A 12,282-nucleotide genomic window follows, 5' to 3' on the forward strand; every position below is an offset into this window, starting at 1 on the left:
GCATTTATTTATTTATTTGTTTGTTCGTTTGTTCAATAATCTGCTATGGAATCATATCTGTACTGGATTACACAAAATTTTGATGCTGTTACATTTCAGGAGCGCTACGATTGAAAATTGACTTTTGACGACGGTCCCTTACTCTACTCCAGCCGCCGATAATGTAGTAGAACGAAATGCTTTGGAACTGATTGCGGTGTAGTGGAGAGTGACATCGCTCGCTGAACGAAGAAACTCCTGCGAGGCAAGGGAATACACATTTTATAGCAAATTTCGTTCAGCAAACTTGAGAAATGAAATATATACATTAAACGAGAAAAAGGAATAAAACCAAAAATGACGGTGGATTTTGAAGAATGTATTAAGGATTCGCCCAGATTCAGGTAAGATGAGCGCGTTCGTGATCTACGCCGCGATATTGGTCCCGCGGTTCGCTTGTTGAATGTGTGGAGATCTATAAAGAACAAACTATTTTTAAACGAAAATGGTTCAGAACTGTGATTTTTAAACGTTTTTAATCGTTGTCATGTTGTTCCAGCTGTTACAAAACGTGTCATGTGCACGGAGACACTGCTGAGTTTTGTGTTAACCGAGAATCTGTGAGACTATTTCCATCTTCCTATAGTCTTTACTACTTAGCATGCTAGATATAAAATGATTCAAATTTTGCCCCATGCTAGGAATAATATTGACAGAAAATTATTAATTTGGGGGTAATGTAGTTAGCTGTTTGTGCATGCAGTCGCTAATAAGGGAAATCATTTTCGCATGCTGATAGCTGTACACTTCCGACGCGGTCTTTTCGGCAGGGTTACCAAATGAATGAAGGGAGCAGACAGTTATCATCGTGCCAAGGGAGCGAAAAGAAATGAAATGGACGCAGACGTATAGCTAGCCTAATACATTAATACATGCATACTATTAATTTACACATGTCCAGAATAATTAAATGAATTTAGCGGCGGCTGTTGTTTTTTATGGTCCAGTTGAGTGTTCCACAAATATGTCAAATTATATAGCCTTTTTTTGCAGGCTGTTAATTTGTTTCATTTCATCAGTTTTTTAAACATCTGTTTTTATCTGTTTTATATTCAATAGTATATCCCTCGGTTATGCTAGCCACTGCTGAAGTAATTTTTACTCGCATGATTGGTTGCTTTGGGGAAATAACAGGATAGCGATTTCAACTCTCATGTGACTGCAAGCAAACGATCTAAGTGATTTCAAATGAGCCGAGAGAGAGAGAGAGAGAGAGAGAAAGGGAAAGAAAGACCTTATTGTGAGGCTACTTTTGACCGTGTCATCTATTTTGACTTCCTTAAATCTTCGGATGGGTTCTCCAAAGCTGTTCTCCAGCGAGGACGAAGGGTAGGGGAACCAGAAAGCGCACGCATGGATTCCATGAAATGAGGATAATTCCGTTTCTTTTCTGATGTGTAAAGAGTGCATTGGCGTCATGTGGGGGAAATAGAAACGAGCTGACGTTTCTAATTGAAAAGTCAGCTCGTTTCTCTTGGTCTAGCTGCTCTTGTTGGAATTTACAGTGACCGCTTTGAGAATTTACAGTCATTCTGATTAGTTCAGTCAAGCAGTACATAAAATACTTGGCTTTTGCCTTTATTGGCTGTACACCAGGAAGACTGTGTTCACTTATAGATATGTCTAGTATATACATACCAAGAAGAACTAGGGTATATGATCTCAATTTTAATAGTGGCAATAATATTTCCAACTGATTACGCTATTTAGCTGTGTGGTTGTTTGAATTTGAATTGTTTTGATACATTTAGTACTGTTTTGAAACATTATTTATTTCCATACCACACGCCCCAAAATGACAAAGGCATCATTTAACCTATATCACCTCTTGATATATTTTCCACTGTGTACAGCCAAAGTGATTCTGAATCAAAGCTGTGTGATGTACCATACAGAGGCAAAATGACATCATCATGGCAATTAAAGTAGAAGCTGAAGGGCAAGTTGAATTCTAACCTGAGTTGTGGAAGGGGTCTGAGTTGTATGGAGTACACATGCATGCGTGATGTTGGAGGATAGCATGCAAATGTGTGATTTTTCCTGCATGCTTCCAAAAAACCAGGCCAGTGCCTCTGTGGCCTTCTCGTTCATGCTGCGCTGGTTCCATAATTCATCTGAGACTCCAGGTGGTAGGAAGAAGTGGATAATCTTGTCTGTAAGGTGCCGGTTGACTGCTCTGTCAAGGCTGTGTGAAAGATTGAAGTGGAGGGGAAGTGGGGGGGGGGGGGCTTTCAATCAATGTGCAAATTTAAGAAGGGTGCTCATTGTGGAGCCCTACACCCCTCCCGGTGTGCAATAGGGGGAAAGGGGTAGGGAAGATGTGCCTGTGTGACAGTTGGGACTTTCGGTAGTAGGATCCTTAGAGGACGGGGAATCCCTCTTCTTATGTGACAGTGCACATCCTGTCAGTGAAACGGTCTGCCTGCCCAGCGGTTGCTGTGTCAAAATCCCCAGGAGGAATCCCCCTCTCAACACGGGCCCTTCAGGCAAACGGCAGCCGGGGAATCGTGCGTTTAGATGGACTTCCACAGCGCACGTACATCCATGCACTTTAACAACCAGGGTGACCAGATGTCCCATTTGTAGAGGGACAGTACTGATTTCTGAGTATTTGTCCCAATGATTAGAGTGAATTACCTCTGCCCCCCAGTGAGCGCTGCCCCACCCTCCCCCCCCAACCGCAGTCCACAATCACAGTCTCCAACCCCATCACGTGGTTGTCCCGATTCGATTTCATCCCCTTCTCATCTGCTCACTGTGCTTCCCACACTTGGGTAGGGACATTTAGTCAACGGTGTGTTGGATGTTCCAGGAATGGGCCGGCGCCTTCGTTGACACCCCGCCATGGCCGGCGCAAGAGACGGCCGGGCCCGTCGCAGCTCGGTTTGGTGGGTGCGTCGGCACATGGATGCTTTCGTGAAGGTCTGGCAGCGGGGTCTGAATCCAGGAGAACCCCAGAAGCTCGGTTTACTTTCCAGGCTGAGCGGGCCACGGCTCCGACCCTGCTGAAGCAGAGAGTCTGAGACCATCAGGAGCCCTTCGGAGCAGCCTCAACCCTCGACGAGAAACGATTAGGGGATTAGGGGTGACCGCGTTCCTCAGGAACCCTGGGGCTGAAATTAAACCTGCACACTGTCCTTACGCCGCAGTGCAAGGCGTGTACCGACGTGAGCAGGCAGGCTGAAATGATCACGAGTCTCACGTTCCCGGGCTGATAGTGAGAAACAGGAAAAGCGGTTTGAATTTGCCGTGGATTAAAAGAATAAAAATGTTGTTTTAAAAAAAATAAAAATAAATAAGGACAAATCTGCACACATTAGCCTTTAACTGGGATGGGCCATGCCCTCTGTCTAATTGGGATGGTCAGTCATGTGACATACGACTGAATTACGTCACTTGAAAATGTGGGGGTCACTTTTGGTCGAGAAAGTGCTGGCACGAAAGGTTAGGAATTTTATGTCGGGACAGGTCAGGGGTCACGCCGCTCCTGATAAAGTGCAAAAATGCTGACATCCTGCTGTTCACGGGGAGAATTCCACAGACGCGCGTCCTATCCTCATTTATATCCTGAGGAGTGCTTTGTATCCTGAAACAAACTGCTTTGTATTCTGAACGCAGCTGACTTGCTATTCGTACGTATTGCACTGGGCACTTATAAAAGCATGCTCATTCATGAGCAAAACTGCACAGTGCTGAGAAAAAAAACTGTAGTATTATAGAGCATTTCTGAACTTCTGTTAAAAACGTCAAAGAGAAAGATTCCATTAGCAACTGTCCTCAAAACAAAACATTTCAAACATTATTAGGCTAAGTGCTGATGCGTAAGTTCAACCAGGAGCTACAGCCTTGGTCCTGGAGAGCCGCAGGGTCTGCCGGTTTTGGTTTTCACTGTAAAAAAACATGAGCTAGTTCAGACCCAAGAAACCAGGGGTGAGATGAGTTAACTGTGTAATCTGCTGTGTTAAGTGATCAGTGGAGTGCTGATTGAGAACAGAACCCAGCGGAGCTATGGTTCTCCAGGACCTGGGTTCTAGTTGCGTAGCGCGTGGAGGGTTAGCAGTGGTGCTGTTTCATTAGATGGGTTTTAGATTTGCTATTTGAGTGCGCCCTATCACAGCAATGGCACAAATGTGTTCACTTTCTCGTAAACATTTGCATGCGAGACACTTTCACAAACGAGGTCCCTTGCAAACCACATTAAACACATTTCAAGCGAAGTGCTCAACACCGCGCTGCGCGAGGGCTTCGCAGTCTGGCTGTCTCCTGCACGGCTCTGAAGGTTAAATAAATAAAGCGACGCATTCCTCCGAACCACTTCCCACTTTTTCCGTACAGGCGCCCGCTCCTCCGCCGTCCGGGTGGACTGGGGAGAGGCGGCGAGAACCGGTCTGTCTGTGGCGCATGGTGCGTACTTTATCCGTGCTGTCCTTCGGTCTGCTTCTGCACTGTGTCACGCGCAACACGTGTGTGTGCGTGTGTGTGTGTGTGCGTGCGTGCGTGTGTGTGTGCGTGTGTGTGTGTGTGGGTCATGCGGAGGACCGCGCGCTTGAACCGAAACAGATCTCCCCTCCAAATCAAAGACTTCCAGACTTGGCAGCGGTGCGGTAATGGCTGCCATCTGGGGCCCGCGAGTGGGATCACAGGAAGTGCTGAGCGCGGGGTATTTACAGGAGCGGCCTCCTGTGTTCGCGCGCGAGGGGAACGAGGCTCGGGACAACGTGCCCGCTTTCGCGGTAACCCCACCTTCCGCCAGAGGAGGGGTCAGGTTCGGGTTCGGTTCTTCCAAAAACCGGGAAGTTGTTGTTCTCCTTCATTTTCTTGGGGAGGGGAGGGGGAGGAGGAGGAGGAGGATATGTTAGAGTATCTATGGGTGAATTTTGACAGTTGGCCCTCAGATTGCTGTAGACACGTACACTGAAGACAACTGTAGACTTGAATTCCTCAACCTGCAGGACGGGTAGAACGAGTGCCACGGGGAGGTTGTGGGGGGGTTAGAATAACGTTCGAGCAGTGTTATCTCAGCTGCTTTCCTTCCAGGAGGTCTGTACCATTAAAAAAAGAAAAAAAAAAATTTTTTTTGATTTGAGATTGAATTAAATTGCCGTTTCTCACACCCAAGCTTGTTGGGTGTGAGCGTTCCATGTTCCATGTGAAAACAATGCCCGTTTATTAATTAATTCAGCTGCGAACAGACAGTGGAAAAACCACAGTGCGGAGTTGAAAGTTGAAAACAGAAATAGTTTGTTGTTGCGGATCTCGCTGGCAGAATCGCACTGCGGGACTGGAGCGGGGCGCTTGCTTTTTTTTTTTTCGCGGCGCTGAATCACCGCTGTTGGGTGGGCGTGTTGTTGCATAACGACGTGAGAGAGAGAGCGAGAAGGGCACGAGGAGGCGGGCTCAGTCCTGCCCACAGAGCCAGCGTTAGCCCGTGGGGTGACAGCAGGCCCCCTGGTTAGTCATCGCCTCGGAGCTGGGACAGGTTCGAACCTGAAGCCGACAGGTCTGAGCCGCGAGGGCGGGCGATAATGACAGTCGTAATAATAGACCTTTTTATTTAAACCGGGGCGGTCCGTCGAGAACGAGTTCTGCCTTTACGGTGACGGTCCGACGCCCTTAGTCCCCTGTCCCGCGTGTCTTTGGACTGCAGGAGGGACATCGAGTACCCCCCCGCCCCCCGGAGCTAACGCAACCCGAACGCGGGGAGAACGTGCAGACTCCATTTGGGGAAGATGCAGGCCGGCCGGGACGCGAACCCAGAACCTCCTGCTTGCTGGGCAACGGCGCTGTGCTGTGCTGCCCAACGAGGGGCTGGGGCGGGGCAGAAGATGGCTTGGTTCTTTACCCGCTCGCGAAATTGAAGCCGCTGCCATTCGAACACGTGCGCGTCCCTCCCTCACCTGTAAAAGTATGCTAATTCCTCCCTCCCGCCTCCCCATTGGCTGGCAGCCGTACTCCCCGCTGCAAACGCCCTTTGACCTCACTTTTACCCGTTCGTTTTCTGCAGTTTGCCTTCACTTCCACTTGCCCCACCTTCAGTGTGCATTGTTGCTGGCTTGAAGAGACGTGTAACTAGATTCCAACGAACGCCTGCCTTTATTTTCCTTAGAGAAAAGATGGCAGCCTTGCTTCACACCCAGGATCTTTTGTTCATGGGACAGGTGTGATTAAAGTATCTGCTGTCATTGTGCCCAACCTGCCGTGCTCTGCCCATATCACAACCGCTCAGGAGGAGAGGTTGACCTTGTTGGGTCTCTTTGACGTCACGTTGACGATACTGTGAATGGGCGGCCTTTCTAAAGTTTGACCCAAGCGCCACTGCAGAAGGCTGTTCCCTCCCTTTTTTTGTCGGACAGCCTGGAACACCTCCAGACGCATCGGCGTGAGTTTTGGCGAAACGGAAAGCCAGCAGTTAATCGACGAGGCTCCTGTAATGAAACGCGCATACCGGTGCTTTAGGGAGAACCTGACGGGTTTTTTGGGGAAAGTGTGTGTCACGTGCGACGGGCCCCCCCCCCCCGACAGGCTCTCCCTTGTCTTTGGGAAAAGGAGCCGGTCCCTGCTGCTCGGCATTTTTCTATGATACCGCCGCACGGCACTGCGTTGCGCAACCCGCTGAAAACAAGGCACGGCTGCTTACTCCTTGTTTGGTTTCCACGGAAACGGAAAAGCCCGACGCAGTTTTCCTTCGGTTCCCACCGCACCGGAAAAGTGGACGGAAATGTCATGTGGGTTCGTGACCCCCGCGACCTCCCCCCCCCCCCAACATCTGCATTCAGGGAACGATCCTCCGTGATTGTCACGCAGGAATGTGGGCTATGTATTTATGCTCCAGCTACGAGGGACTAGGCCGTAGCTCCTTGGCTTTTTACTTCTCCTCTGAGATGCATTTAAAGTCAGATTCCTGCAAAGAGTGTTATTAACTGCCCATTTCTGGTTCGTGTGAAACCTTGGAACCTGCATGTTTTGAGTTTAGGCCCGGGGTATCCCGCCCAGTCGAGTGCATTGAAGAGGGAAAATAATGTCATTTTCGCATGCAGTAGGCTATGTCTTGTATTCTATTTTAGCTGATTATGTTAACTTTGCCCCAGATTCAATACAGTGGCTGTGAATCTTACCATTTATCTTTGAGGAATACAATTAAGCAAAAAAAAAAAAAAAAAAAAAGAATTAATTTTTTTTGGCTTTTTTGATAAATTTTTATGATCACTGAGTCCTTGCGTTATGTAGGTCTAGAAAAGGTCACATAGTAAAAAGGTCAAATTACATTACAGTTTTGAATCAGGGCTGCAGTCACCCTTTAAGTCTAGAGAGTGTGCTTGTAAAGAATTCTTAATTTCTCCTGTACAGTCTGTCCTTGTCATATCTGCAGTCAACATCTTTTTAAAAATCAACATCAGCTGGATATTGCAGCTCTCAACAACCCCCTTAGACAACAGCAAATATGACTGTATAATTCTTCATGGTTTTATTTATTAGCTGTTGCGTGATCGACTTTGGCGGCTTCACACCCGTTTGTGTCCGATTCCTGCTGGAACGTTCTGAAAGTGTGCAGTGGTCCCGCTCTCACAGAGCTGAACAGCAACAGATGGTATGAGGGGAGGGGGGGGGGGGTCTAAGAAATATACCTGCTTCTCCTTAAACTGCGACAGACTCATTGCCAGGAGAGATTAGCCGAGGGATCCCACGTTAGACTTTAAATCTCGCGCTGAACCCGTCCCTCGGTGAGCGAGCCCGGTGGACGGCGGTGGTGGCGGCTTTGTCGTCGCCGTCGTCTCGTCTGCGATGGCGCCTTCGCCGCGGTCGCGGTCGACGTGCGTTACGGTACGCGGGCGAGCCCTCACGGGCGGATGGCGTGGGGCGAGCATCGGAGGCGCCGCGCGCGTCGTCACGCGCGGACTCTCTCACTTGCGCTCCGTTGTGTTCTGACGAGAGGGCGAGAGGCTCGGAATATTGCCGGGAATTCCGGCGGGAATTTTTTTGTAATCTAGCAGGATTTACTCTGCTGAAAAAAAGCCTGCCCTGTGGATATTTTCATAGGGCATGATTCAGTTACCCTAGATTTAGTCCCGACCGGCATCACTATGGAGGTTGTCTGATGCAGGCCAACCAAAATAACCACAGGGATGAAAGGTATGCCTGATATGGATAAATTAAGAAATTTAACTCGCCGGTTGGGGAAGGGGGTGGCGAGGAGACAGGGGATGGGGTGGGGGCAGGGGGGGGAACAAACCCGAGACCGTGAACTTGTTTGATCAAGTGTCTAATCTTACAAGAAAACACGCCCGTCTAGTCTGGAAGGAAAACGCTTATAACTGGGAAACTTTTACTGGTCCTTTCCCAATAGTAAGCAAACATGACACATCCTTCAGGAAGTTCCCATTTAATCCCTGTTCACCATTTCAGAGTTGACGATTATAACATTTTAGTATAAGAACCTTGCAGTCTGGTATGAATTGAGTTTGGATGATTTTGACGGCAGAAAATTTTAGTGTTAGGGTCAGTGCTTGAATTTTGAGCGCTTGCACATTCTTTATTTACCATTGATTTTCACATTTATGTATTTAACCCCTTTCCATAGATGTATCCAGTACAAAAAAAAATCCAAGGTTTTGTGAATTCACTAAAAATGTTTTCCTTCGTATTATACTGAAATCTCAAGCTTGACAAATATCTTTTCATAGGCATTGCATGTTAGAGTGAATTTGTAGTCCAACGTGTAGTGAGCTTGGACAGTTTTAATTCACAGCCATAAAGTCTTCTACCTTGAATTTGAGCCCTGGAAAACAGTATTTGTCAGAAGCATAAAGGGATTGTAGAGTTTAACTTTTCTTTTTTTTTGGTATACAGCATGGTCACAGGATTTGAACAATAAGTCACAAACCATACTGATATATTTAATTTCACTGAAACTTGAAATCGATCTGGGAAAGGGTATAATAGTTTTTCTGAAAATTGATAGCCAGGGAAGAAGACACACGTAATTGATGGCTCTTATATGGCAAATCTATAAAGCCTTGATACAAGAAACCAGACGTTTTCCTTGGGCGTTGTGTTCTCCGAAAATCTGGCCTAAGTTGCATTTTGGCTCCAGTCCTGGATTGTAGCATTTGCCGTGCACCCACACTCCCGTCTCTCTCCACGCGGTGGTCCACTGAAGTCCTATCACACGGAGATAGAAAGCGCTTGAAGTCCCATTGGACTCAAAGCTGCGATGTCCGTGATGCTATCTCCTCAGAAGTGTTCTCCAGAATGCCTGGTTCTGACACAAAGCAGGACCACGGGCTGTTGTTTACACAGCGTCTACTCATCTGCGCATGAATTACGGACTGGAAAGGGGGTCTGTGTTTCTTCAGCTCCCACGGCACGGTCTTGGAGCCCCAGAAGAGACGTTGCGGTCTGCGATAGTCAAAGGAAAAAAATCATTTCACAGCCAGCTGTTGTGTCACCTCAGGGACAGATTATGCATTGATCTGCCAAGAAGACATTGAAACCACTTGCATGTACCAAAAAAAAAAAAAAAAACTTTAAATATTGCTTTGTTTCCCTGATAAAATGGTCTGTGTCACATGTTTGTTTAATCTGTTGGCCAGCACTGCACCTTGTCCAACATTGATTTTGACTGAAAATAACATGAGTTGCTCAACAAGACGACTGTCAAACCTACAAAAAATGTGTTACACAGCACTACATCAAGTTGCCGGTGTCTGTTCACTGCTAGTGTGAGCCTTTAGCATGCCCCAGATGGCTCTCCAACAATGTAAACCCTTTCTGATTTAACACTGACACCAGGAACACGCACGCTATGAGAGCTAACCGGGAGCAGCTTTTGAATAGAACATGTCAAAGGCTAGCTTATGAGATATCCACCATGATACAGAGGACGCAGTCAGGACGAAACGTCCCGGCGTTTAAGTAATGGCCCATGTGACCCAGAATATCTCCCTGTATTGATCCACGGGCCGATGAATGGGGCGCCTGTTAGCTTTGTTTTGGGGGGGGGGGGAGGGGGGTGGCGGGGCCCCCCCTGTCTGTCTGTTTACAGTCGCACTTTGTTAGCGCGACCTCTGGCACAGGCCTGTCCAGGATCCGGAGTCTTCCTTGGCCCGTCGGCAGAATGGAGGCCATTGTTGCGCGGAGCCGCGTACGCCGCCGCGATACAGGGCCCTTTTCACTGCGGCTGATTGGCCGTCGGCTAGCGCAGTCGATCGAGCCGCTCGCGGGACAGCTGCCGTGTCTTCCGCCAGCCGCGGGACTCGTCACAGACTCATGATGGAGCCGTGGAAACGGACAGAGAGACATTTAAGAGTTCAGCCTTTCTTTTTTTGAACTGCGCCGCTCCACCCCCCCATCCCCCCCCCATCCCCCCCACTCCCTCCCCCCGTAATATATGTGCTTTCGATGGAACGGAGCCTAAATACACATCTGACCCACTGTCATCTGATGTGCGGCGGGTTTGTGAGGCCACATTGTTTCCCCAGTAATGTGTTTTGCATGAAGAGTCCATCGGTCCATCGGCAGTTAAAGAACACTCCCTTGGAAGGCTCTGTGCTTGTATGCGTCAAAATGAGCTCAGTCCTTAACTTCATCTTGGAAGCATTTTTTGTTTTCTTTCTCCCTCGTGGGCAGGGAATGATAACCCTGTTGGGCTGTGAGATGTTGCTGGACTGTTACTTTTTTATTTTAACGGTTTAGCAGACCGTGGATAGATGCAGTTTCAGTGGCTTAAGAGAAACTGGGTGTTTCTCTTACGACGAGTATTGTGAGTCACTGCACTCAATTTATTTGAAATGATCTTGGTTACTCACCTTGTTTTTGTGGGCCGTATGAATAGCCTATATAAAACTGAAACTACTGGGAGCTGTGCCTGCACTTTGGGTGGGATCGAGAAAAGAAGCCATCACCCATTTTGTAATTTGCAACAAACATGATCCATAACCATTTGTTTTTCATCCTGAAAACATATTTGGTGATGAAATATAAATGAAAGATGTAAACATGACCATTCCCAGATTAATCAGGCCTTTTTAACACTACAGCGTGCTTCATCGTAGGAAAGCTCTTATCTTGAGATCAAGGCCCGCTCAGCACACACACGCTTTTTCAATTTCATAGTATAATGAAGAATGAAGAATTTAATCCTACACATGATTTCACCGTGCGTATACCTATGGTTGAATAACTTAACCGGGACTAATGTTGCATGCAGACGCTTATTAGCTACATAGAGTGAATCCATCTTTGGTTAATAATCCAAAGAAATGTTCAGTTTGTTGCTCATCCAAGTGTTTTCTGCAAAATTATGATCTTAAAACCACAAAAGCAGATAATCTGTTTTTTCATTCTGTGTGATATTTATATCGCATGCCAAAGATTTAAAAAGTAAAGTAGATAAGACCCATTTTTTATATTCAAAGGCCGTTCTTTGATGACCTTTCCATTTCAAATGACACGTGTATTACTGTACGAATGATGTACGGACATGATGATGTCGTGCCAGGAGAATTTTTATCTGTGAAATTTAATCTTGGAAGGAGATATTTTCAGTAAGCTGCTTCCATCAGCCTGTTTACATGGAATGAACTGCTTTTCTGGAATTAATGGACAGCATGTATGAGACTCAAGTGTACTGCTGTGAGCTGAAAGAATTATATTCCTTGGGGCTAAAAAACAAAAACTGCCGTTTTGGACGTAATTACAAATAAATAAATCTAGAAGCCGATTGCTAAGGAGATGTCGAGAGTTTCATGCCCCCCGACATGCTGTGTTTTGGACATTTCTGCAAAGGCCTCAGGTCTCAACCTTGTTGGCCCAGACTCAATGAAAAGAGGCCACGGAATGGCAAACGGCTCATTTGTGTTTGTGAGGGCAGCCATTTTGGGTTGATTACGAGATGATTGGAAGGGAGCTCCCAAAGGGTGTTGCAGTTTATGTTCACCAAGACGCCTGACTCAGAGATTCGCACTGGCACATAAACCATAAAAAAAGGTTTTAAGTCTCTCATATGAGATGCGCTGAGTATTTATCAGGTGAAATGTAGCCTTGTGTATCCCTTCTAATGGAAGGCCAATCTCTGATGTGTACAACTGTCATTTGAAGGCTGGTGTAAAACATGGAGGACACCTAGTGAGAAAACACTATTTGTTTGTTTTTTTCTCTTCTAAAGGACTTGGATGCATTTTATTTTCTCGAGCTGTTTCCCGGGCAATTTCTGATTATTGCTTCTGCTCCATTTCTTGCTGACCC

At 46.9% G+C, this 12,282-nt stretch overlaps 1 protein-coding gene across 1 annotated transcript in view; it reads left to right on the top strand.

The window, feature by feature from the left end:
• Window positions 1-164: 164 nt before the first annotated feature.
• LOC135238344 (arf-GAP with coiled-coil, ANK repeat and PH domain-containing protein 3-like) overlaps window positions 165-12,282 on the top strand; it is a 92,763-nt gene continuing 80,645 nt past the window's right edge. Inside the window, exon 1 of the mRNA XM_064306131.1 lies at window positions 165-383. Within this exon, the coding sequence (XP_064162201.1) occupies window positions 337-383 (47 nt within the window). The 5' untranslated portion in view covers window positions 165-336. The remainder of the gene's footprint in view (window positions 384-12,282) is intronic.

Source organism: Anguilla rostrata, chromosome 13 (genome assembly GCF_018555375.3).
Source record: "Anguilla rostrata isolate EN2019 chromosome 13, ASM1855537v3, whole genome shotgun sequence".
NCBI classification, from domain to species: domain Eukaryota; kingdom Metazoa; phylum Chordata; class Actinopteri; order Anguilliformes; family Anguillidae; genus Anguilla; species Anguilla rostrata.